General features: G+C 40.9%; 1 protein-coding gene across 1 annotated transcript in view; it reads left to right on the top strand.

The window, feature by feature from the left end:
- LOC140844937 (uncharacterized) overlaps positions 1-27741 on the top strand; it is a 111685-nt gene extending 83944 nt beyond the window's left edge. The window contains exon 3 of the mRNA XM_073218066.1: positions 27495-27741. Within this exon, the coding sequence (XP_073074167.1) occupies positions 27495-27621 (127 nt within the window). The 3' untranslated portion in view covers positions 27622-27741. The remainder of the gene's footprint in view (positions 1-27494) is intronic.
- Positions 27742-27975: the final 234 nt, after the last annotated feature.

The raw sequence follows: 27975 nt of genomic DNA, 5'->3' as shown, positions 1-27975 counted from the left end.
TCCAGAGTTCTTCCCATTAAGCTGCCATTCCCAGATACAGGCCTCAGATGTGGGGCCATCCTCACCGTGTATGAGGAAGGGATTGTTGGGTGCCAGACTGGTGCGTCCTTTTTGCACATTACCCTTTCTCAAAGATCAGCCTGGGGGCAGGGGATAAACACGTGGCTTTATTTTAAAGCTAATATTTTAACTTTATTTGTTCTGTTTGGCTTGTCTGAATTTCAGGTTGTAATGAGTAAGGGTGCTCACCCGCATGCCGGTCCCATCTACCAGGGATAAAAGTGATCCAGAAATACATGGAAACCCTGGGAGCATTTAGATAGATTCCGTAAAAATATGATCCTCCATCAAGTTGCCTTGCTAGGGTTGGAGTGTCATGAGCATAAAAATAAAATTTAGGGTGATGAACTGTTAAAGTCTAAGACACTGTAAGCAACAGGAGCAGGAATTATTCATTCTTACAAATCCTGGCACTGTGTCCAGTGTTTGCTCACCATCTCAAACATCTCAGGAAAAAAAACAAGTAGACTTTGCCACTGGGACGCAGCCGTTCTTGCGTGCACTGGAGCCGATGGAGCTGTTGGAAACACTCTATAAATCTCGTCTCCTGTACCGTGACCTTCAGCCCTTTGGGGACCACACTCACTTTATGTTTATCCTGCAAACCGCTCTAGATGAGACTTGCAGCAAGGCCCAAGGGTCTGTCTCAGCATCTTTGCCAGGTGAACAAAGGGAAAGGAGCCGCTGAGGGCCGAACTGTTGTTAGGAGTTGGGATCGGTTTTCCCAGCCAGAAAGCGAGCTCACATTCCGGCCGCCAGAGAACAGCAAAGCTCTAAGTAAGGTCACTGTGCTCTGAGGGGTAACAATTATATGTCTTTCCTCTGGCACTTAACTTTCAAGACTCAATAGGGAAGCCTGTAGCATCCGTTTTGTCTGCCCTGATAGGAAGTTTGTCCATTACACACTGAAACCAGGTGCGGAGCGAGGCTGAGTTTGGAAGAGGGACCCTCAGTTTTTATTGGCCCTTACATAGAGAGCTTTGGATTTTGTTTTCCAATTTAATACAAGGTGTGCCTTGAGAAAGGCTTGTGTTAATTTGAGACAGGTATAAAACAGTGCCAGGCCCTGTGTATCAAGACTCAGTCTGTCTGATTGCTGTGAGTACTTGGTCTCTGCGTCCGGGCCGGGGCTTAGACCTGATACTGGCTCCCAGGGCAAGAGGGGCTGGAGTGCTGCTGGGAGTGGTCTGGGCTCCTGGGACCAGAATGCCTTGTGCCTCCTACAGGCAGTGTCTGAGACATAATCTGGGACAGAAGACATGGCGGGAAGCATTGCCAAGAGATGTGTAGCAGAGACAACAGCCATGTTGTCAGTGGGTTAGCAGTATTGAAGATGCTCAGAGGGGTCTCTGCTTAAAATTCGTAACTATACTGTACACTTCTGGGTGCGGCTTAGTCCCCACCCTGTTCATGCCTTCTTCCCCGTGGTCACTGTGGGGCTTCCTCTTGTCTCAGAACCTTTGAAGTGCTGAGCAGCACCCAGGACTCATTTTGGCCCTGAACTCCCTTCAGCGACTGCCTGTGAATTTCGTTCTGTCAGGGAGCCTGCAGATTCCTTGGCGGCCCCTTTGTTAGGCTCTTTCATCTCCCTGGCTTTAAGCAGCCACAGGTCCGTCACCCCTCTCCTCGGCAGGTGTTTATCCTGGCCCTTTGGTAATGTTCATCCCACATTCTCAAGGCTAAGCAGACACTCCTGAAGAGGAGTCCAAGGCGTGGAGGAGGAAGCACATCTTTTTGCACCTTACGCTGTCTGGCAGGAGAATGGAATGGCTGGAACAAAGAAGCTTGGTGCCCCTGACCACACAAGAGCCTGGCTGGGCTCCCCGGAGGAAGTGTGTTAGTGGTAGCTGCCCCTTTGTCTCAGTGGGTGTCTTTACATGGCTCTACCCTTGTCTGCTGGGGGTTACTTTCCTGCCACAGGCACCTTTGTCAGGGGAGACCCAGGCTGCAGCATGAGTGTCAAACCTGCTTTCTGACCTTGAGCTCGACTCAGTGGCTGATCTGTCCAAATCAGGTAATAGCTCCACCCTCCAAGCCTCTCATGGTTGCTGAGAGGATCAGGAGATAGGAAGATGTGTGGAATAGATGGTACACTGCACATACAGGAGGTGGTACAGTACAATGGTTAACACACCACACACACAGGGCCAGGCCACATGGTTGGAAGTCCTGATTCTGCATTTACTGGCTGTGCAACCCCAGCACATGAGCGCAATCTGAGAGCTTCAGTTTTCTGCTCTGTCAAACAAGCTTCGTAATGGCGCCGTCCTCGTAGGGTTGTGGTGGGAATGAGGTGATGCATGTCCAGCAGCACTGGCTGTACTGTAAGCACACGGATGTTTGCTAGACCCTTCTCAAGGAAGGTGCTGCCAGGGTGCTGGGGTGCTTCTCTAGCTCCTCTTCCTAGCATTGCTGTATAGCACACATCACATTTTATGAAAGTCGTTGTCTGCTTCATCCTTTGCTAAGCTTAGACTCTCTCTAGGAAAGAAATTGGGTCTCATTCAACTTTATGTCTCTCTGAGTCTCTGAGCGGTGCCTCCATAAAGAAGACCCTCGGTGTGGAGACCTGTTAGTGGGAGGGTGGGTGTCTGTGGTGAGAGGGTGCAGGTCGGCCTTGGCTGAGTGGAAGCCATGTTTATATCTTAGTGAGAACGTGGGCTGCCTGGCTCTGTTTTCTTTTTTATACTGTTTATGTGACGCTGAGCAGTTACTTAGCTGCCTTTCTCTTTAATCTCCTTATCTGTAAAAATGGAGAAAATAATGAATCTAATGCAGAGGGCTGTAATGAAAATTAAATGAGGTGATACCTATTCAGTCTTAGTATGTAACCTGGCTAATTGAAAACTCTCAGTAAATGTTAGCTACTGCTATTGCCACTGTGATAGGTCCTGTGCTAAACATAATGTATTTTTAACTCATCTAAGTCTCATGACATACCCAGTGGTAGATATTCTTACCCATTTCACAGATGAGGAAACTGAGGGGCAGTGGAGTCAAGCTGCATCAAGTATGTGGCTGAGCTGCCCTGAGCGGGGAGGGGCTGGTCAAGCAGCTTTCTGCATCTGCAACTCATGGGGGGACAGAGCAGAGCTGGAGGGTGATACCCTTGAACCAGGTACAGATCCATTCACCCGCTGGCTTGTCCCAGCTGTCTGTGTTCCGACTCACCAGTGAGTAGCCAGTGTGAGGTGGGACAGCTGCCAGCACGAGTGAGGACAGACGGACAGCCCTTAGGGCTTACTTCTCCTCTGTGTTCAGCTCTGAGGCTCTGTCCTGGCTCCTGAGGAGCCTCCGCCAGGTTTCCAGAAACCTTCCCTGGGGACCTTACTATTCTGTGACCATGTGCTTTTGGGCATCTGCAAATCGTTGGGGTGAAGGTGTTCCCAGTACTCTCACTTCCCTGCAATTTGCAGAGTTAACAACAAAACCAAAAAAAAAAAAAAAACAAGCTCAGAAACAGCTGTGCTGGCTGTTCCTCAGCTTTGCCTTTATTATTACCACTGTCCTGGGTGTTGTGAGCCAGTGGCTCTATCGCTGACCCAGAAGCTTCTGAAACACCACAGGGTGCTGTTTTAGCAGACATGGTATATCTGTCTAGCTTCTACTTCAGTTTGATTTCTCTCCTCTATTCCTGTTGATTTCAAATTTAATGATTTTGGGGTAAAGTTGGGGTGGGGGGTACTAGGAAAAGGAGTTTGCATCAGAACCATATTAAAAGATCTGTCTTTGAGGTCACCTGATAGTTGCTTTCTCTCAATAATTGACAGAAGAGCAACATTTTTCTTTGGGTATGTTTGGTGGGGATATAGTGCAAGGGTTGGATTTTGGAGTCAGGCAGATTTGGGTTTGAATCCTTCCTCTGCTACTTATAGGCTATCAAATCTTGGACAAGTACTCCACGGTCTGAGCCTGCCTCTGTCATTGTAAGACGTGTGTGTGGGGCAGCGCCATCCTCCTGTGCTTGTAGTGAGGATCTCAAGGCCCCTTGGAGATGTGCAATAAATGTGACTCTCCCTGCCTTTAATATTTTGGCAGTGAATACAGGTTTCCTTCTTAGCTCTTCAAACTTACCAGTATATCATTCCTATTTTTTAGAACGTAGTCTTCACATTCTCTGGGTTTTCTAATAACTGGAGCTTCTGTAAGAGAAGGAAGGACTTTTCATGACAAAGGACATCATCAACAGCTCTCAGGCTTGCTGGGGCTCTTTGTGCTAAGGGGAATAGATTGCTCATGTATTATTATTATTTTCTGGTGAAATAATAATATAATACCATCAGTAATAATATAATACCATCTAGCTCTTACTTTGTGCGAGAAACTGTTCACTCCTTTGATCCTCGCAAGGAACCCATGAAAGAGGTACCGTTATCTCCATTTTACAGACATGGAAATCAGGCTCAGGGAACTAAAGTAACCTGGCCAAAGTAACCCAGCCCGGACATGGTGGAGCCGGGGTTAACTTCTTATTTTGGAAATACTTCCTTCGAGCTCTTCCACTGTTTTAACTTTTTTAATATTTAATTCTACTTTTACCTGTGCAAAGAAAAGTGTTAATAGTGGAGGACTGGGTACTCACTGGTCAGACAAAAATGAAATGAAACCAAAAGCCAGAAACCTACCCCCCTTACCGGCCCCTCAAGAAAAGCAGCACAACACGGATGCTCACAGCCCAGGTCTCAGCTGTGGAAGGAGCGGAAGGGCGAACAAAGTTGGAGGATCAAAGGCTGTTCTCTGGCCACCCACTGAGTTTCATCCTAAGCATTACAGGGAATTAAGGGGCTCTTCTGGGTCTTTGGACCTTGGCTTTGTGGTCTCTGCTTGGGGCTGCTGGACATAAATTTGAGTTCTCTCTCTTTGTTCATCATGGAGACCAGCTCAGACTTGATTGAGTTCTTTTAGCTACTAATCCAGAAAAATGGAACCAAAGCTGGCTCCTTTTCAATGGCCCGATGATAAGCACCTGCAGGGTTTGTTCCCAAGTCATGGGGACAGTACCGTGCGAACATAAATGAAGAATTTGTATAGGAAGACTCTTTGTAAGCTGTAGATGAATAAGCAAACATGAAGGCTTAGTATTATAAATGTAGTGGGTGTTGAAAGTTGGAGCGGTGAGGGCTTTTAAAATGAAGAGGAACTGTTAGTGTTTTCCCTTAGAAAAAAATAGGTAACTGGATAGAAATAATTTTAAGAAACCAATGTTTAGAGGCATTGCTCCAAATTGGAAATTGTGCAGTTACAGAGGCCCAGCTCTGAGTGGGTGTGATCTTGGGAAACACATAAAGGCCTGAATTATTGGAGGAATGTAGGAAAGGGAGGGTAAGAAAGCACCTGAACATTGTGTTAAAATACAAATACATTAAGGAAGTGTGGGGCGAGATCAGGGAGAAGAGAGTTCTTGGCAGAGACTGCTTCTGTAACTTATCCCAGACCCCTTAATTCCTGCCCACGACCCTGGGAGGAGATTATCACCTTCCCCAGCCAGCACAGTTGGCTGGTACAGAGGTTGTTAACTTGAGAAAATCACCAGAGATAGTACCGGGCAACTTCAAAAGTCCACTGTCTTTTTCAATGAACTTGTTTTGAAAGGTCTTAAACAGACTACTAATAACAGCTAAAGATCTAGCTGCAGGTGGCTGTCTAATTCCAATCAAAATAATTTCCCCCCAGTCTTAGTGGATAAAGGAGGGCAGAATTAAAAAGGCCTGAGTGATTTTTGGCACAGGCACTAAGACCATAGTGGAGGATGACTATTGGTGTTGGCAGAGTTCAGTTAGGTTTTTTCCCAGCAACAAATTTCTCTCCTTCATGGCTTGGAAGGTCTGTACACAAATGCCTTTGTGTCAGTTGTACACAGTTGCACATGCCATGGGGTATTTGCCTTAGTTAATAGTATGGCAATGGAGAGTAGGTTATTGGGTTTTGAAAAATCAGAATTATTATAAACAAATATATTACCCTCTTTCCTAGAAGCTTCCATGATGACTTGGAAATACTCTGAGCATTACAGACTTGTCAAGTAAGATCACCAAATGCTAGGTTAAGCAAAGCTTGCTGAGTATCTTTATTGCAGGATTTTCCAGAGACTTTAATATGCAAATTTGTTTTGAATCTCCTAGAAATGAATAGACGTTTACTACACAAATAATCTGACCCTTTGTGGGAAATACTGCTTTCTCTAAAAGGGCAGGAGTGGCCCCCATGAGAAGCAGGTTGGGCTGGCATTTCCCCCCAGCTGTTCTTGGAGAAGAGGCCTGAATACTCAGCACATGGTGACACATGGCATTGGGGGGTGTGTGCATGTGTGTGTGTGTGTGTGCGTATTTGGGCTGGTGGAAGGAATGGGGACTGTAGAAAGGGGAAGATGGAAGGAGAGATGAGACTCGGCCCTCTCCCTTCAGGGACACCCAGGCTGACAGGTTTCCCAAAGAAGTCTTTTCCTCCTAGGCCTCAAGAGCCAAAGCCTAGTCGTAGGGGAATTGTTATAAAAGCTATTCCCAAGTGGCTCAGTATTTATAGCTTGTCTTTGACGTAAGCAGATTTCTGTGGCTGAAAATAGTGACATCCAGTCATTTGGATCAATTTGTGAATTTTCCTCAGGGACATGTGTTCAGGGAAGTAATTTTATGGCAAGAAGAGAGTCGCTGGAAATTGTTGTTTTCCTGAGAAGTTCTGTCGTTGTAGTTACCCTTAAAAAGGAGACATGACTCTTGAGATGGCTGTCGTCCAGGCACCTGTAGTGCAGTTGGCGAACGGTCCTCCCTGTCTGTGAATTCTCATGCAATCGATCATTTTGGCAATCTTCTCTGTTGTCTAAAAAGGTTTGATTTCTGGGGTTTTAGGGGGTCTGTGAAGGTTTCCACATTTTACATCTAAATCATTTTTGTTTCACTGGACTGCAAGGGAAAAACCACACCATGAGGCCTCTCCCCTTCCTCTCAGACTGCGTGGGCAAACCCAGGGAAGGTGGGGCATGGGCAGAGCCAGAAAAGCCATACAGATGGATGTTTTGAAAAACAATCTGGAAACTGAGCTTCTGTAAAAGGGTTTTTCTAAGCCCTGGCAATGCCAAATGATTTTTCTTTTAGTAATTTAGCAATTGAAGAAGAGAACCTACCCCCCCAACAATTGAAGTCAGCAGCTGTACATGGTCAAAAGACCTTGGGAAGAGTAGGGGATTGTTTAATAATTTTACAGTATCTCTTTCCCAATAAAACCCCCATGCCCTGCCTTGTCCATGTTGCTGTTACATTCAAACCAGGTCTGTTGGTTATTTGTTTATTTAAGATGTTTGTCATGTTTGGAAATTAAACACTTTTTTGGATTTCATCTCCTTGGGCCAATGGCAGGCCTGCCGAGGGTGATCCTGGGAGAATACATTGATAAAAGCCTTAATAGCTAGTGCGATGGGAAAAAGCCAAAATGAATTAGCTTGCTGTGACATGGCTGACATCATTGCGCTTATGTATGTTTCATTAAGTGGGGGCTTGACAGCTTTATGAGGAAACAGTGGGGTCTGCAATGGAGGAAGGTCCTGTAACCCTGCCAAAGCTGATCGCGGCCTGTGCCATGCATGCTCTTTAATAGAATAATATTTGCACAGTGAAAATGTCATTTTAAATGACTGGTTTGATAATCCCTTAAGCTTTTAAATGATCTGCAAAGTCTGGAAACTCTACCCCAGTGTTTAAAATTGATGGGAACATTAATGAACGCAAACATTAAAGAATGGTCCCCAGCTTTGTTTCCTGAGTCAGACATTGCTTACTGGGGTTTCTTCCCTTTTGTCTCTTGCTCCCTTTCTGCAGCACAAGTGTCTTTGCCGAGCAGCTGTGGCAGGCCTTCTCTGCAGGGATGTTCTTTGGGGACAGGGAGCTCAGCCTGCGGTGGCCCTGGGATTACCAGGGTTGCTGCTACCGGAAGTTTCTTCCTGCAGAGCAGAAAAGGCACCCGCCCTGGGAGGGAGCATGCAGAAAGGGCCCCCTCCGGGCAGAGCAATTAACAAAGGGCTTGCTTCTCACCCGCTGATGCATCCTGAGCCAGGGTTTTAGCTTGATGAGCAGAATAGGAGGGATTTAGGTCCCCTGTGGCCTCCTCAAGGCATATCCTGCATAACCATACACAGCACCCCTGGTGAGGTCTAACCTGTTCTGCTCAAACCCTCTTTGGATCAGGTAAAAGCCTCCCTCTTCCCAGATGAATATCCTGTGCAATATGAGATTCTGGGAGGGGCTTTCCTTGAAGGAAAAAAGCTCCACTCACACCTTCCTCCCTTCAACGACTCTGGAACAGGATAGGAACATTGACGTAGAGATTGCCTTCCATGGATTAAGCCATATGATGTGAGGCTTCTCAAACTACAGCCTGGGGCCAAATCTGGCCCACTGCCTGTTTTTATAAATAAAGTTTTACTAGAACACAGTCATCCCATCCATTTATTGTCTATGAAACCTTTCCTGCTGCAGTGGCAGAGTTGAACAGTCATGATGTAGACTGTGTGGTGCACAAAGCTTTAAATATTTGCTGTGTGGCCCTTTATGGAAAAAGTCTACGGATGCTTGCCCCAGAACACTGGGTGAAATGAGGTAGAATCCTTGCCTTGAATCCTGGCTCTTGCAATTCCTGTGTGTCCTTGGACAAGTACTTAATATCTCTGTTCCTCTGTTTCCTCGTAAGTAAAATGGCAATAATAGTTCTGCCCTGTGCACTTTATCCAGCTGTTATGATGATTAAGTGATTGAACAGAAGAGAAAGTACAGTACATGTGTGGGTTATTATCCATCGAAGGTCTCCCATGATCTGGTGTCCTGGAGGATTCTGAAATCCCACTGGGGAAAGCCTGTTGACCTCTTTAGACCTGTGTCCTCATCTGTAAAACAAGAGGGGTGCTCTAGGTTAGCACTTCTAAACTTTAATGTGCATGCAGTCACCTGGAGTTTGGTGAAGTGCAGATTCTGATATGGGAGGTCCAGGGTGGGCCTGAGACTGCATTTCGAACCTACTACCAGGTAAAGTGCTGCTACACCAGGGACCACATGTTGAGTAGCATAGGGCCACATGATTTTGCTGATGTTCCCTGGTGGTGTGATCAAGGAGCTTTCTTGTGAATGCTGTTGTACCCATGCCAGGTACAGCCACTTTCCTAGGCACCCCTCTCCTGCCATATGCCTTGGCAGAGGTGGGAGCTGGGAGTATTCTTCTTGGGTCGCAGGTGGTGGAGAACACATCAGGGGGATTGTTCATCCACAGTTTCCCATCAGGTCAGGGTTCTACGTTAGTCCTGAATACTCTGTGGGCCGTACAAAGTTATGACAGAAATGCCTATGTTTTTATATTCAGACAAACCTGGATTCAAATCCCAACTCACCTCTTATTCCAGTGGCTCTTGGGCAGGATTCTTAAGCTCTCTGAACTTCAGTTTTCTCACAGACTTGTGAAAATTAAATGAAATGATATATGTTTCCCTGTTCAGAATCCTCCAGGACACTGTTTGCATCTCTTCAGCTCCAAATGCCATCTGACCAGGGCTTGGATCTTACTGAGCTCAGACTCTGGCACTAATAGAAATTCAGCAAAAATTCAGTCAGCAAAATCTGAGCTATGAAGACTCTACACATAATATGTTTTTGACAAAAGAAAATAAGACTAAAACATCTGTTTGGTCAATCCACAACATTTTAGTCCTTCTTTCGGCAGGCTCCTCAAAGCCTTTGTGTATGCTTCCTCACCTGCAATAGACACCTGGGCTTGTCTGGTGGGTTAGGAGGAGTGTGTGGGATGATACAGTGAAAGCTTTCCTGCAGCTCTGGCTGGCAGCAAACACAAGCTCTTAGCCCTTCTCATAGTTGTTATTTGAAGACCTCCAGGCATGCTCCATCGCACAGAAAATACTACAGAGCAGGGGTTGTGGGTCCTGCCCAATCATGGCCTGTAAAAACTAGCTGGGGGATCAGGACAGATGCCTTGGAGAATGCTGCTCCCTAAAATGTGGGGAGAGAAAGACTCAAGGCAGACTAGAGCCATTTTGTTCAAGTCAAATGGGCTCAGGATCCATCTTTTTAATCCTTTCCTTTTTGCCCACACACTCTCTCCACTGGTGGTTCTAGGCTTTTGTGGAGAAAGTGAAGTTTCCTTGGACAGGATTCTCACCTGGCCCTGATCGGCTTGCTCACTACACATGTGTGGGCAGTACGTTGTCATTGACTGTACATAAAGGGCTCTGCCCAGTGCTTTGGGTAACACGGCTGCAGGGCTGCACAGCTGCAGGAGAGCAGAGGCTGGAGTGGTGGCAGCACTGAGGACAGAGACAGAGATGGCTGCAGGGGCAGAGAGGCCCAGAGGCAGAGACCGGCTTGCTGCACACAGACTTGGTCTTAGGTGGATGGGATTCTTGTGCTTGACCTGCCATGGTGGGAAAAAAGTTGGGTAAAACTCATTCATCCCAAGAACGTTCTGCTGTCATTTTTTCAGTCTCACTGAATCCATAATGAACTTGTCTGGGGCTGAAACCCACTGGCAAGATACTTTAGAGCTTGTATCTTGAAGTCATCTTTGATCTCTCTTCTTTACCTAGCCTCTCACCAGGAGATTCTGGATTCTTCCTCCACTGTGGTCTGGTCCAGCTACTCCTCCCTGTTTCTATCTACCCCAGCTTGCTTTGGCTTCCTCTGCACTCCCGAATCTGGCCTGCTGCAAAGCTTGAGGTCAGCAGTTTTCAACCCTGACCACACCGAAATCATCTGGTGGAGCTTTCTAAAGAAAGTCAGTCTGAATGCCCTAAGCCCCAAGATTCTGATTCAGCTGGTCAGGGATGGAGCTTCAGACACCTGTGTTTTAAACTCTCCCCAGGTGATTCTCATTTGCAGTCCGGGTAAGAACCTCCATTAGAGGCTTTCCTGCATTCAGCTGCAAAATCAGGAGCCCAACAGCTTTTCTAACCTTTTTTTACTTGCAGAAAGGAGCCAGTACAGTTGGATCACATGCTTCAGCTCTAGCTGGAACCTCTCCCTCTGTGAACAAACAACTATTTCCTTCTGTGATCATGCATTGCCTTCATTGTATTCATTAGAGCGTTTATCTTGTATCCTTCATTAAAGAGTAAACCTGTTGGGAAAGGATCAACAGCTTATTTAACTTTGTACCTCCCATATTTCCAGGGCTTCTCACATAGTAAATATTCAATATATAATCACTGGATTGATTTATAGTGGTTTTGTGTGCCCCACAGGGTCTAGTACAGTTCAGAGAGCATAGTAAACAGTTCGTAAACATTTCTTGATTGGTTAATATATCTACTGAAAACCTACAGAGGAAAGGGAGGATATGGCAACAGTTCCTAGTCTTCTGAGGTCCTTTGCTTCAGGTGTAGGTGCATACAAGAGCCCATGGACACAGAATACACGCCAGTTCTTGGAAATGCAGAAACTGATCATCCACCTAGGTGATCCTATCACTGCCACCAAACCTGAAACATTAAATGTTAGTTTGGGTCTAATTTTGTCATGCTCAACATAATAAGGTAATTTTATATAAAAACACTTTGAAAACTACCACCCATGTGCAAAGTAGTGCAAACAGGTTAAGAGCAAGAATGCTTGGGCCCGTCTTCAGAGCTGCCACCTGCCTGTTAGACAACATTGGCGTTGTCCCTTAACCCCCTGAACCTTCATTTCCTCTTCTGGAAAGCCATGCTTTGGATTAAGTCAATAATTCCTATTTTCCAAAGTGCTTCCCAAAGAAAGTTGGTATCTCAGAATGTGAAAGATGTTAATAGGTGTTCAAAGCCAGGCAACCAACAAACAATTGGAGGAAAAAATAAGTTGTTTGGGAAATTCTGGTCAAGCCAAGTGAAAAAACTCAGGACTTTTTAGAACCTTTATTTTAGTTTACTGTGACTTACTGAGAGGATAGGGACAGATTCCCCAAAACCATTTGGCTCTGAAACAGTATTTTCCCACAGAGTACTTACTAATGGTCTGAGGAGTTTGCAGAGTGGTCCTCAGGAGCAGTGGCTGAGTGTGCCCTGGTAACAATCATTCCATAGGGTGCCTTCAGGCACTGCCTCACTGCAAAGCAAATCTTACCTGTGGTGCTCTTAATTCGGGTTCCCTGGCATTGAAGTCTTTCCTATTGTTCATTAACTCACCTTTTCCAGGAAAACTTCCCGCCTTGCTCCATCCCACAGTGATATCTCCTAGCTTTGAACCTATTAAGACAACAGAGTAAGAAGAGGAACAACTTTGCTGTCAGACAGTAGAGGCTGAGTCCTAGCTCCACCATTTGTGTGGGTACCAGGGCAAGTATCTTAGCCTCTCTGAGTTTCACTGTGCTTATCTGAAAACTGGACAATTCTCCTGTGGACCTTTGTGGTGGGTCCTGTGCAACAGCCATTTGTCCTTCTTCTAGTAAAACTTTAAATGGAATTTACCTATGGAGTTCATGCCAGCCATGCTGTCAGTCCAGGAGTGGTATGTGTCCAGACCCAAGACAAGCAGGGCATCAGATTCCTGTGAACACAGCAATGGGCATGTGAGCCAGTCAGGATCAATGGGACACAAGTATAACTGCTGGTATTTCTAAAGAGGCTCTTACTCTTTTCCACTAGATTTGAAGCATAGGGAAGATAAGGCCTGAGTATGCTCTTGGCATCTTACACTGTGAAGGGAGAGCCTTTCTGAGAACAGAATCAACAAAGTAGGATATAGACTTAATTGGTTGGAATTTCAGCAGCTATCTTGGGGCATGAGGTGATCTTGGGAATGGAAACTACAGAAGATAGATCTAGATCCCTGCCACCATGGAGCACCATTCCAGTTTTGGATTATTTCTAACTTTTTTGAAAGTGAGAAATAAACTTCTCTTACATTTAAACCTTTCTTATTTTCTCCATTATTCACAACCAAACTGAATCCTAACCTATAGCTTGAGTCAGATTTTCTGTTTTCTTTGCTTGTTTGTTTTTTATTTTTTTATATTTTAGTATCATTAATATACAATTACGTGAGCAACATTATGGTTACTTGACTCCTCCTATTATCAAGTCCCCACCACATACTCCATTACAGTCACTGTCCATCAGTATAGAAGATGCTATAGAATTACTACTTATTTTCTTTGTGCTATACTTCCTTCTCCATGCCCCCCCTATATTATGTGTGCTAATCATAATGCCCCTTTTTCCCCCTTATCCTTCCCTTCCCACCCATCCTCCCCAGTCCCTTTCCTTTTGGTAACTGTTAGTCCACTCTTGGGTTCTGTGATTCTGCTGCTGTTGTGTTGCTTCAGATTTTTCTTTGTTCTTATGCTCCACAGATGAGTGAAATCATTTGGTATTTGTCTTTCTCCGCCTGGCTTATTTCACTGAGCATAATACCCTCTAGCTCCATCCATGTTGTTGCAAATGGTAGGATTTGTTTTCTTCTTATGGCTGAATAATATTCCATTGTGTATATGTACCACATCTTCTTTATCCATTCACCTACTGATGGACACTTAGGTTGCTTCCATTTCTTGGCTATTGTAAATAGTGCTGCGATAAACACGGGTGCATATGTCTCTTTGAAACTGGGCTGCTGCATTCTTAGGGTTAATTCCTAGGAGTGGAATTTCTGGGTCAAATGGTATTTCTATTTTTAGTTTTTTGAGAAACCTCCATACTGCTTTCCACAATGGTTGAACTAATTTACATTCCCACCAGCAGTGCAGGAGGGTTCCCCTTTCTCCACATCCTCACCAACATTTGTTGTTCTTTGTCTTTTGGATGTTGGCCATCCTAACTGGTGTGAGGTGGTATCTCATTGTGGTTTTAATTTGCATTTCTCTGATGATTAGCTATGTGGAGCATCTTTTCATGTGCCTGTTGGCCATCTGAATTTCTTCTTTGGAGAAGTATCTGTTCAGCTCCTCTGCCCATTTTTTAATTGGCTTATTTGCTTTTTGTTTGTTGAGGTGCGTGAGTTATTTACATAATTTGGATGTCAACCCCTCATCAGATATGTCATTTATGAATATATTATCCCATACTGTAGGATGCCTTTTTGTTTTACTGATGATATCCTTTGCTGTACAGAAGAAGCTTTTCACTTTGATATAGTCCCACTTGTTCATTTTGTTTGTTTGTTTGTTTCCCTTGCCTGGGGAGATATGTTCATGAAGAAGTTGCTCATGTTTATGTGCAGAGAGATTTTTGCCTATGTTTTTTTCTAAGAGTTTTATGGTTTCATGACTTATATTCAGGTCTTTGTCCATTTTGAGTTTACTTTTGTGTATGGGGTTAAACAATAATCCAGTTTCATTCTCTTACATGTAGCTGTCCATTTTTGCCAACACCAGCTGTTGAAGAGGCTGTCATTTCCTCACTGTATATCCCTGGCTCCTTTATTGTATATTAATTGACCATACATGCTTGGGTTTATATCTGGGCTCTCTAGTCTGTTCCATTGGTGTATGGGTCTGTTTTTGTGCGAGTACCAAATTGTCTTGATTACTGTGGCTTTGTAGTAGAGCTTGAAGTTGGGAAGCGAGATAACCCCTGCTTTATTCTTCCTTCTCAGGATTGCTTTGGCTATTAGGGGTCTTTTGTGGTTCCATATGAATTTTAGAACTATTTGCTCTAGTTTGTTGAATGCTATTGGTATTTCGATAGGGATTGCATTGAATCTGTAAAATGCTTTAGGCAGGATGGCCATTTTGACAATATTAATTCTTCCTATCTATGAGTGCAGGATGTGTTTCCATTTATTGGTATCTTCTTTAATTTCTCTCATGAATGTCTTGTAGTTTTCAGAGTATAGGTCTTTCACTTCCTTGGCTAGGTTTATTTCTAGGTATTTTATTCTTTTTGATGCAATTGTGAATGAAATTGTTTTCCTGATTTCTCTTTCTGCTAGTTCATCGTTAGCTTATAGGAATGCAACAGATTTCTGTGTATTAATTTTGTATCCTGCAACTTTGCTGAATTCAGATATTAGTTCTAGTAGTTTTGGAGTGGATTCTTTAGGGTTTTTTAATGTACAATATCATGTCATCTGCAAACATGGAGAGTTTGACTTCTTTCTTGCCAATCTGGATACCTTTTATTTCTTTGTGTTGTCTGATTGCCATGGCTAGGATCTCCAGTACTATGTTGAATAAGAGTGGGGAGAGTGGACATCTTTGTCTTGTTCTCGATCTTACGGGAAAAGATTTCAGCTTCTTGCTTAAGTATGATGTTGGCTGTGGGTTTGTCATATATGGCCTTTATTATGTTGAGGTACTTGCCCTCTATATCCATTTTGTTGAGAGTTTCTATCAGGAATAGATGTTGAATTTTGTTGAATGCTTTTTCAGCATCTATGGAGATGATCATATGGTTTTTGTCCTTCTTTTTGTTGATATGGTGGTTGATGTCGATGGATTTCGAATGTTATACCATCCTTGCATCCCTGGGATGAATCCCACTTGATCATGATGGATGATCTTTTTGAATTTGGTTTGCTAATATTTTTTTGAGTATTTTTGCATTTGTGTTCATCAGGGATATTGGACAATAATTTTCTTTGTGTCTTTGCCTGGTTTTGGTATTAGAGTGATGTTGGCCTCATAGAATGAGTTTGGGAGTATTCCTTCCTCCTCTACTTTTTGGAAAACTTTAAGGAGGATGTATGGGTATTACGTCTTCACTAAATGTTTGATAAAATTCAGCAGTGAAACCATCTGGTCCAGGAGTTCTTAGGTAGTTTTTGATTACCAATTCAATTTCCTTGCTAGTAATTGGTGTAGTCAGATTTTCTGTTTTTTCCTGGGTCAGCCTTAGAAGGTTGTATTTTTCTAGAAAGTTGTTTGTTTATTCTAGGTTATCCAGTTTGTTAGTATGTAATTTTTCATAGTATTCTCTAATAATTCTTTGTATTTCTGTGGTATCCATTGTGATTTTTCCTTTCTCCTTTCTGATTCTGTTTATGTGTGTAGACTCTCTTTTTTTCTTGACAAGCCTGTCTAGGGGTTTATCTATTTTGTTTATTTTCTCAAAGAACCAGCTCCTGCATTCATTGATTCTTTCTATTGTTTTATTCTTCTCAATTTTATTTATTTCTGCTCTAATCGTAATGTCCCTCCTTTTACTGACTTTGGGCCTCATTTGTTCTTTCTTTTCTAGTTCATTAATTGTGAGTTTAGACCATTCATTTGGGGTTGTTCTTCTTTCCTGAGGTATGCCTGTATTGCAATATGCCTCCTGCTTAGCATGGCCTTTGCTGCGTTCCACAGGTTTTGCGGTGTTGAACTACTGTTGTCATTTGTCTCCATATATTGCTTGATCTGCTTTTATTTGGTCATTGATCCATTGGTTATTTAGGATCATGTTATTAAGCCTCCATGTGTTTGTGGGTTTTTCATTTTCTTTGTGTAATTTATTTATAGTTTCATACCTTTGTGATCTGAGAAGCTGGTTGGTACAATTTCAATCTTTTTCAATTTACTGAGGCTCTTTTTGTGGCCTAGTATATGATCAACTCTTGAAAATGTTCCATGTGCACTTGAGAAGAATGTGTATCCTGTTGCTTTTGGATGAAGTGTTTTGTAGATGTCCATTAGGTCCATCTGTTCTAATACGTTGTTCAGTGCCTCTGTCTCCTTACTTATTTTCTGTCTGGTTGATCTGTCCTTTGGAGTGAGTGGTGTGTTGAAGTCTCCTAAAATGAATGCATTGCATTCTATTTTTCCCTTTAATTCTGTTAGTATTTGTTTTACATATGTAGGTGATCCTGTGTTGGGTGCATAGATTTATAATGTTTATATCCTCTTGTTGGACTGACCCTTTTATCATTATATAATGTCCTTCTTTGTCTCTTGTGACTTTCTTTGTTTTGAAGTTTATTTTGTCTGATACAAGTACTGCAACTCCTGCTTTTTTCTCCCTGTTAATTGCATGAAATATCTTTTTCCATCCGTTTACTTTCAGTCTGTGTATATTTTTGGGTTTGAAGTGAGTCTCTTATAGGCAGCATATAGATGGGGATGGGTGTTGTTTTTTTATCCATTCAGTGACTCTATGTCTTTTGATTGGTACATTCAGACTATTTACATTTAGGGTGAATATCAATAGCTATGTACTTACTGCCATGGCAGGTTTTAGATTTGTGGTTACCAATGGTTCAAGGGTAATTCCCTTACTATCTAATAGTCTAAATTAACTCACTTCATATGCTATTATAAACACAGCCTAAAAATTCTTTTTTTTCCCCTCCTTTTTCATCATCCTTCATTCTTTATATGTTAGGAATCATATTCTATACTCTTTATCTAACCCTTGATTGACTTTGGGGGTAGTTGAGTTGATTTTGCATCTGCTTAGTAATTAATTGTTCTACTTTGCTGTGGTTTTATTTCCCCTGGTGACGTCTATTTAGCTTTAGGAATAGTACCATCTATCGAAGTTTCTCCAAAATGCACTGTAGAGGTGGTTTGTGGGAGGTAAATTCTCTCAGCTTTTGCTTATTTGAAAATTGTTTAATCCCTCCTTCAAATTTAAATGATAACCTTGCTGGGTAGAGTATTCTTCACTTGAGGCCCTTCTGTTCATTGCATTAAATATACCATGCCACTCCCTTCTGGCCTGTAAGGTTTCTGTTGAGAAATCTGATGATAGCCCAATGGGTTTTCCTTTGTATGTGATCTTTTTTCTCTCTCTCTAGGCTTTTAAAAGTCTCTCTTTATCCTTGATCTTTGCCATTTTTATTATTATATGTCTTGATGTTGTCTTCCCTGGGTCCCTTGTGTTGGGAGATCTTTGCACCTCCATATCTTGAGAGACTATCTCCTTCCCCAGACTGGGGAAGTTTTCAGCAATTACCTCCTCAAAGACACTTTCTATCCCTTTTTCTCTCTCTTCTTCTTCTTCTGGTACCCCTATAATGTGAATATTGTTCCATTTGGATTGGTCACACAGTTCTCTCAATATTCTCTCATTCTTGGAGATCCTTTTTTCTCTTTGTGCCTCAGCTTCTTTGTATTCCTCTTCTCTAATTTCTAATCCATTTACCATCTCTTCTACTCTATCTAATCTGCTTTTAAATCCCTCTATTTTATGTTTCATTTCAGATGTGGAATTTCTTAATGATTGAATCTCCATCTTAAATTCATTCCTGAGTTCTAGAATATTTTTCTGTATCTCCATAGGCATGTTTATGATTTTTATTTTGAAGTCTCTTTCAGGAAGATTGGTGAATTCAGTTTCATTTGGCCCTTTTCTGGGGTTTGTGAGATTTTGGTCTGAACCAGGTTCCTTTGACATTTCGTATTTCTATTGGTGCCTTTTAGTGCCCAGAAGCTCTAGTCTCTGGAGCTGCTCAGCCTCTAGAGTGAGGTTGGAGGTCACAGGGGAGTGGGGCTGGTGCCTGGTGGGAGGAATGAACTGTTTCCTGCTTTCTGGCTGCAGTGCCTGTCTCTAGTGTCAGAGCTAGTGGGCCAAGCACAGAGGTGTAAGCCTCTGTGCTTTGTGTCTCTAGCTGTTGTCAGCTGGGCTTCCTTCTGGCTGGCCTGATGCCAGTGCAGTGACCACCAGTTTGCGAGGCTTGTTTGTTTTTTAAACAGAGTCTTATCTGACATATTCTTTCACCTCCATGGTGGGATTATGTTATGGGCTGAATCATGTCCTACAATTCAAATTTGAAGCCCTAGCCCCCACTACCTCAGAATGTAACTGTATTTGGAAATAAGGTCTTTAAAGAGGTAATTAAGTTCCAATGAGGTGTTTAGAGTTGGCCCTAATGCAATATGACTAGTGTCCTTATAAGAAGGGGAGATTTGAGCACAGATATGGTCAGCACAGTGGAAAAATCATGTGAAGACATGGAGAAGATGGCCACCTATAAGCCAAGGAGGGAGACCTCAGAATAAAACCAACTCAGCCAACACCATGATATTGGATTCTAGCCTCTAGACCTGTTAAGGAAATCAATTTTTGTTGTTTAAGGCACCTAGTGCATGATACTTTGTTATGGAAGGCCTAGCAAATGAATACAGATGAACTGCAATGATAATGTATATAGGGCATCTAGCACAGTATTTGTACCCAGGAGGCCCTCAACAAATATTACATCTTTTTCCCTATGTACTAACTCATAGTGTCAGGAAACTGTCTAGGAGGCGATGTGCTCCATTTTCCTAACTAGATCTTTGAAGGCTCTACAGCACCTGACTCAGGACTATTTATGCACATTGGAACACTCAATAAATGCTTATTGATTAATTAGGACTCCTTAGGCCAGCAGAGATGGATTAAGTTGTTTCATAAAGCTTGTCCTAATGCACCAAAATCCTCTGGCAGGCTTTTCCTTTAAAGGGAGAGAAGAAGGAAAGGCAGGTGATTTTACAGCTGGTGGAAATATACTGGAAGTAGCTGTCAGGGGAAATAGTGGTAGAGATGAAATTGACAGTGTGATGGCCAGCCAGCCCTTTGCCATTAGTTTCAAGCTACCAGTTATGTCTGTTTTAATCTGGAGGATATTTTGGTAATGAAGTGAGTGAGTGTGTGAATCTCAATAATGCAAAGTTAATGTTGTTAGCAATTGTGGCCATCATTATTTTTTCCAACAGGGAGCTTTAAAAATTTTTTTTAAATCCTTCTTCGGAGTTGTAATAGGATGGAAATATTCTCACTCGCTGTTATTTTTGAGAACTGTAAGTGAATGTTGGCCCTTCTGCCCCCTAAATCCATAGCAACAAACCTATTCCTTTTAAAATCTAATTTCAAAACGGTGGCTAGACCTAGAAATCCATCCTTTTTAGCTCATGTGTGGCATGGCAGAGGTTATGTCTTCAATCCTGTAATTTTCCTCTGGGGAATGACTAGACCTTCACTAACAAAGTATTGGTTAAATTTCACCTACTGGGAAAAAGAAAACTGACAGAACGTGTAGCATTGCCTGGGTGCAGTGCTGCAGAATGTTTTTCCTCAGTAGCTGGTTACTTGATTGTCTACTCTTCCTTATTAAGTAAAGGGGTGGATAATGTATTTACCTGGATAATTAAGGACCTGTGAAAAATGAAAGCAAAAGCAAACAACTAAAAATATTTTGTCTGAGTTCTCTGAAGCTTTTCTTGAGATGAGATGAAGGAGGAAAGATGAGATGGAATTATTCAGATAATTGCTTTATTTCTCTACTCTGCTTTGTGCAGCGAGGTGGTCTCAATTCTAGAGGTCCAGTCTTTCTTTAGAGTTGGCTATATTATTATCAGAATAAGATTTTTGAGAGTGTCACCTGTAAAACCATGCACTTGTCTTTCAAGGGATGCCATGGAGGGTCTATTAGATGAATAAGTCCTTTTAAGTATATTATAGGACTAATCTTGCATCATTAGGGCTACTGACTGACCTGGAACTTTTTGTTTTCTTAATATCCTTACATATGATTCTGCCAAAAGGAATATTTTTTTAAAAAAATGTTGATTATTAAGTATTCCATTAAATATTTTATGGCTGAGTGGTTTTTCTTACCAATTAAACATCAGATGGCATCAGATGTAAAGGTTCTATTTCAAGAGAAATTTTTGGACAAATTTACCATTATTTCTACATTATTTCTACTCAGCCTTGAGTAATGTGAGGAGACTCTCACAGTTCAATGTTAGTTTTCAGATGTTTAGCTTACTTATTTTTGCTTGTAGTTTACAAAGAGAATATGCATACATTGTGTGTGTGTGTGTGTGTGTGTGTGTGTGTGTGTGTGTGTGTGAATGTGTGTGTTAGAAATAGAGGAGAAGAAGTCCATTTTTGACTCAAAGCTGTTAGTTTACCTGTGGCCAGCAAACCCTGATGGTCAGGGAGAGGTGAAGATCCCTGTGCTCTCTGGCCTGGACAGCATGCACTGGTCATCCTTGGGGCTGACGTACAGGTCTGGTTCTCTTGTTGCTCTTGGGGTCAGGGTTTGTCCAGGCACCTTCAGTAAGGGGCCCCTCTCTCCCCATTATCACCCAGTGGCTGAAAGTCAGATGGCACAATAGGGTTGGGGAAGGTGTTAACATGGAGGTAGCAACAAAGGGAGGGTGGATGACGGATGAGCACCATATGACTAGATAAGTATGTGCTACATTAATGAGCCAAAGATGGTCTCTATATATTGGTCCCAGGCTGTTTATATCTTCACTGCAGACTGAGACCTTTTAGCTCAAAAGCTAGCCTGTGCAAAATCAAATTTTTATATCAAATAATTTTTTGATATTATTTTTATTGAAGTATAGTGGATATACACTATTGCATTGGTTTCAAGTATACAACCTAGTTATATGACAGTTATACACAATATTAAATTCTCACCCCAACTAGTGTAGTTACTATTTGTTAACATAGAAAGCTCTTATAGAACTATTGACTGTATTCTCAGTGCTGTGCTTTAATGTCTGTGACTAATTTATATTATGATTGAGATTTTTGTGCCTCTTTATCCCCTTCACCTATTTCACCCATATACCCCAAACCCTCCCCCATGGTAACCACCAGTCACTTCTCAGTGTTTATGACTCTATTGCTGTTCTGTTCATTTTGTTTTGTTTTGTTTTGTTTTTAGATTCTATGTATAAGTGAAATCATATGGCAGTTGTCTTTCCATGCCTGGCTTCTTTCACTGAGCATAATACCCCTAAGTCCATCCATGTTGTCCCAAATGACAAGATTTATTTCTTTTTTATGGCTAAGTAATATTCCATTGTGTGTGTATACCATGTCATTTTTATCTATTGATCGATTGATGGACACTTTGGTTGCTTCCATACCTTGGCTATTGTAAATAATACAGTAATAAACATAGGGGTGGTTATATCTTTTCAAATCAGGGGTTTTGTTTTCTTCAGGTAAATTCCTAGAAATGGAATTACTGGGTCAAATGGTATTTCTATTTTTAGTATTTTAGGAACCTCCATACTGCTTTCCACAGAGGCTATACCAACATACATTCCCACCAGCAGTGTAGGAGGGTTCCTGTTTCTCCACATCCTCACCAGCACTTGTTATTTCATCTTTTGGATAATGGCCATTCTAACTGGTGTGAGGTGATGTCTTATTGTGGTTTTAATTTACATTTCCCTGATGATTAGTAATGTGGAGCATCTTTTCATGCACTTGTTGGCCATCTGTATTTCTTTGGAGAAGTGTCTGTTTAGATCCTCTGTCCATTTTTTAATCATATAATTTTTTTTTGGTGTTAAGGCATATGAGTTCTTTATATATTTTGGATGTTAACCCCTTATCAGATGAATCATTTATGAATATATTCTCCCATACTGTAGGACACTTTTTTTTCTGTTGATGGTGTCCTTTGCTGTACAGAAGCTTTTTAGTTTGATGTAGTCCCATTTGTTCATTTTTGCTTTTGTTTTTCTTTCCTGAGGAGCTGTATCCAGGAAAAAAATTGCTCATGCTTATGTTAAAAGGGATTTTTGCCTATGTTTCCTTCTAAAAGTTTTATGGTTTCATGTCTTACATTTAGGTCTTTAATCCACTTTGAGTTTACTTTTGTGTATGGAGTTAGACGTAATCTAGTTTCATTCTCTTGCATGTAGCTGTCCAGTTTTCCCAACACTAGTTACTGAAGAGACTGTCTTTTTTCCCACTGTATATTCATGGCTCCTCTTTTATATACTAATTGACCATATATGTATCAGTTTATATCTGGGCTCTCTATTCTGTTCCATCGATCTATGGGTCTGTTCTTCTACCAGTACTGTACTCTTTTTATTAGTGTAGCTTTATAACATAGCTTGGAGCCAAGGAGCATAATACTCCCAGCTTTTTCTTCTTTCTCAGGATTGCTTTGGCTATTTGGGTCTTTTGTGGTTCCATATGAATTTTAGAATTATTTACTCTAGTTCATTGAAAAATGTCATTGGTATTTTGATAGGCATTGAATTAAATCATAAATTGCTTTGGGCAGATGGCCATTTTGAGAATATTAGTTCTTCCTATCCATGAGCACGGAATAGATTTCCATTTATTTGTGTCTTCTTCAGTTTCTTTCATCAGTGTCTTACAGTTTTTAGAGTATAGGTCTTTCACCTCTTTGTTTAGGTTTATTCCTAGGTATTTTATTCTTTTCGACACAAATGTAAATGGAATTGCTTTCTTGATTTCTCTTCTGCTTGTTCATTGTTAGTATGTAGAAATGCAACATATTTCTGTATATTGATTTTGTATTCTGTGGCTTTGGTGAATCTAGTTATTATTTCTAATAGTTTTTTTTGTGGAGTCTTTAGGGTTTTCTATGTATAATGTCATCTGCAAATAGTGACAGTTTAATTTCTTCTTTACCAGTTTGGATGTCTTTTATCTCTTTTTGTTGTCTAATTGCCATGACCTAGGACTTCCAGTACTTTGTTGAGTAAGAATGGGGAGAGTGGACATTCTTGTCTTGGTCCTGATCTTCGAGGAAAAGCTGTCGGCTTTTTGCCATTGAGTATGATGTTAGCTTTGGGTTTGTTGTATATGGTCTTTATTATGTTGAGTTACATTCCCTGTATACCCATTTCACTGAGAGTTTTTATCATCCATTTTATGAATGCATGTTGAATTTTGTCAAATGCTTTTTCAGTATCTATTCACATAATTATGTGGTTTTTATTTTTCTTTTTGTTAAGTGGCTTATCACATTGATTGATTTATGAATATTGTACCACCCTTACATCCCTGGAATAAATTCCACTTGGTTGGGATGGATGATCCTTCCCATGTATTTTTGAATTTGGTTTGCTAATATTTTTTTGAAGATTTTTGCATCTATGTTCATCAGGGAAATTGGTCTGTAGTTTTATTTTTTGTATTGTCTTTGTCTGGTTTGGTAATAGAGAATTCTGGCCTCATGGATGAGTTTGGAAGTATTCTCTTATTTTTTTGGAACTCTTTAAGAAGGCTGCGTAGTAGCTCTTCTTAGAATTCAGCTGTAAAGCCATCTGGTCCCGGAATTTTGTTTGTTGGGAGTTTTTTGATTACCAGTTCAGTTTCATTATTGGTAATTGGTCAGTTTAGATTGTTTATTTCTCAGTCTTGTATGTTTGAAGGAATTTTGTGTGTTTCTAGGAGTCTATTTCTTTTAGGTTGTCTAATATATTGGCATGTAATTTTTCATGGAATTCTCTTAGAATTCTGTGAATTTCAGTGGTGTCAGTTGCAACTTCTTTTTCATTTCAGATTTTGTTTGTGTCTTCTTTCTTTTATTTCTTAATAAGTCTGGCTAGGAGTTTGTTTTGTGTATTTTCTTGAAGAACAAGCTCTTAGTTTCATTGATTTTTTTCTATTGTTTTTTAATTCTCTATTTTACTTATTTCTGCTCTGATGTTTATTATGTTCCTCCTTCTACTAACTTTGGGTTTTGTTCTTTTTCTTCCTTTACTTTTGAGTTGAGATTGTTTATTTGGGATTGTTCTTGTTTCTTGAGGTAGGCTTGTATTGTTATGCACTTCCTTCTTGGAACCACTTTTGCTGCATCCCACATATTTTGCTCTCTTGTGTTTCTGTTTCCATTTGTATTCATGTTATATTTAAACAGCACAAACAAACGTATTTTTAGTCATTTAGGGACTGCCTGATTTGTGTACCATGCAAAACTTCCCCCAGCATCTGTTGGCCTTTGATAAGACATAACCTTGTCATTTTAACACCCTGAGTTGTGAGGGCCTTTTGGAGTTCTCAGACCTAGAGACTCCCTGCCATCCTGCTGAACCTGGATATCACCAATGCATATAAGCATCTCTCTCCTAGGAGATCCTTTGTCCTCCTCCCCGTTAGAGTAGCAGCTTCCTTTACAGAGTCTCATGCTGTGAGGGATGTCCTTTCTTATCCAACCCTGTCCATGGGCATCCCAATATGACTTGTGTGTTATTGCCTCTTGTGATCATATCATTTTCTTTGATCAGCCCCCAAATTCCTTGAACCCTCTCTTGTATGTTATAACCAAGGTCCCATAGCTCTTGGCTAAAAGTCCATGCTGTGTCTCTGAACCAATGAGCTGCTCACAGAAAGTGTATGTTTGACTGCAATGCTTTGTTTTCACCTCTTCTTCTCTAATTGGAAGAATGCTCAGTCTTGCAAATTTTTCCATTCTGAAACATCCACGGAAATAAACCATCTTTCCTACTAAGAGGCAACCACTGACTGGTAATGTTTTCATTGGTTAAGTATGTAGAAAGAAAGTAGATGTTTATTTTATTCTATAAACTGCAGGTGTATTTCAGACTTTTTTATTGATGCATATAAAAAGTATATATATGTACAATGTATATAAATTTTTTTGTATGATGTATATGAAATAAAATGAAAAAAGTCACTTTTTTGTAACAGAAGAGACAAGGGAAAGAGTGGGTTTGTGGTAGAGAAGAAACAAGCAGTAGAAATAAATTAGTATCTGATTGTTTTTTTGGCTTTTTCCATTCTTCTTGCCATAACTAAATTACGTATTTTTGAGAGCATAAATGTCTTATTTGTTTATCATTTGCATTTTAGTACAGTGTTGGATTACTGTCTGTTCTTAATGAATATTGTTGATGAATGAGAATATAGGGAAGAGGAAGGTGGCTCGGAGAGAGAGGAGATAGAGGGAAATAAAGGACAAGGGCTTAGATAGGAAGAGAGAAAACTGTGAAGGGAATGTTAGTCATGTGACCTTTGGCAAATCTTTGAGCTTCAAATTTCCAGCTTATAGAATGGGGATAAGATGGCAGCTGTAACAGTATATGAAAAGTCCTGTGGAAATGGAAGGGCTTGTACTGCAGCAGAGGTGCATTTATGTATTTATCTTTTCCTCTGCTAGCAAACCATGAAGGTATCCCTCAGAGGAGTAGGTGATATACTGGGACCTGGAAACACTTGAAAAGTCTTACAGAGTTAGGAGGAAGATCCCTGGAGCCCACTTTAGAAGAGAGAAGAGCAGCTTCTTTGTGTGGTAGAGATGTTGTCTAGTTAGGTTCTTTGTATTTTTAGGGTTCAGAAGGCGAGGTCCAGACCTCTGGGCTTGGGTCCTAGGGAAGGAGTGGGGCCCTGGGACACTGTGTTGGCAGATCCTTATCCTACCTTTACCTGTCTCTGTGCCCAAGTGGTAGCTGGTGTGGCAGCATCGAGAGCTAAACCTTGGGGCCCACATGGATACTCCCTCAGAGGCGCTGAGCACTGAGGATTTAGGGGATGCTCCTAGGAAGGGCTGCGGTCACCTGCATAGGGGTCTCCATCTTGGAGGAATGTTCTCAGCCAGTTTGGATATCAATGGGTGAGAAGAGCCTCAAAAGAGAGATATTAGACTCCTTGCTGAATGGCATGTGGGGATTTAAGGGATTGATTCGAAAAACAGAAGACAATGGTATTTGCACTTGATATTTGTCGAGCAGTCCTGACCAGTTATGTTATGATTAAACATGCTGCATGCCTCCCACACTTGATGAACCAAATACGTATTCTAGGGCAAGACAGAACAACTATAAAAAGATTTAGGATGAGACCAAGGTTATAGAATGGAAGCATCCATTATTCTAAATTATGTGGCATTATTTGGGCTTTTTCCCTTGTGAAATCATATTTACAGACTATTATGTTCATACTGATTTCTACGGCATGTGGACAAAACCACAGGGTTTAAAAAGTCTTTTAGTTGCAAATCATGGATGGAACCCCATGCAACTGGTTTCAAAATGTCAGAAAAAAAAGAACTTGAAAACTTCTTACAACTGTTAAAGATTTCAGTGCTCTCTAAGAGTAATAGTCCACCTTTTAGCTGCACATTGGAAAAGCAAGCAGTTTCTGCAAGGTTGTAGGGACTCTTCCAAGGTAATTATGTCACCTAGACCTGAAATGAAGAGTACATTTACCTATATAGACCTTCCTCTTTAGCATATTCAATCAGGTAATCCTTTATCCCAGACACTAACATACATTGTATTTTAGAATTTCTAAGTCTCTTTTCTTAAAAAAAAAAAAAAAGAAAAAAACCAGTTCTAATATTGCTATGAGAAATCTGGACAAACTATTTTTAATTTTTTGAAACAAAGTCTCCCACTCTCATTATAGGAAATAGAAAAAATGCTGAAAAGTAGAAAGAATCAGTCTCCCATTATCTTCACATTCTAAGATAATCAAGCTACATTTTGGCATATATACATACATTCATATATGTATATGCATATATAATATAGATAGTTCTTAAATTGTTTACATAATTTGAGATCATATGGAACTGAACAAATGAGTACTTTTTTGCATTTTGGTTTGGTATTTGACATATGCATTTCCCGTTATTACCCAAAACTCTTCATAAACATTTAAAATAAGTGAATAACATTTTCTTTAGAATGCACCATAATTTGCTTATCCAAGCTCCCCTTATGAAGCATTTCAGTTTTTCTCAACTTCTTTGTTATTATAAATAGGTACTGCAATTTAGCATTTTAGTGCATAATTCTTTTTCTCCTGTTCTTAGGCTGGATGGCTTGACTGATAAGAATATTTCTCAAGCTCTTCAGATGCTTTGCCAAAACACTTGTCAAAAAGATTGGATCATTTACAATCCGCGAGCAGTGAGTTTCCTTTTCACTCTACCTCATTAGCAATGGATAAACCTATTTTTAAGAAAATGGACTAATTTTAGAGTGGAAAGGATCCATCCTATTACTTGAACTGTTGCCTGTTTTTCTTTGTTTGCCATTCTATTTTTCCTTGTGACTCGTCCATGCACTCTGTCCACTTATCTGTTGACTGATTTACCAAAGCCCTTTATATATAAAAGATACTCATAATTTTTGTGTGGTATTTATGTAAATATTTTGGGTTTTGGGTCCTGTTTATTTTTAAATGTATAAGTTATAAATGTACTGTTTCCTTTTAAAAAATTCCTTTTAGACAGTCAAAGATTAGAGACTTCCTTTATATGTTCTTATAGTTTTGTTTTAGTCATTACAACT

The sequence above is a fragment of the Manis javanica genome, chromosome 12 (genome assembly GCF_040802235.1).
Source record: "Manis javanica isolate MJ-LG chromosome 12, MJ_LKY, whole genome shotgun sequence".
In the NCBI taxonomy this organism is placed as follows: domain Eukaryota; kingdom Metazoa; phylum Chordata; class Mammalia; order Pholidota; family Manidae; genus Manis; species Manis javanica.
Note: the sequence above shows the minus strand (reverse complement) of the source record. Positions and strands in the feature narration are given on the sequence as shown.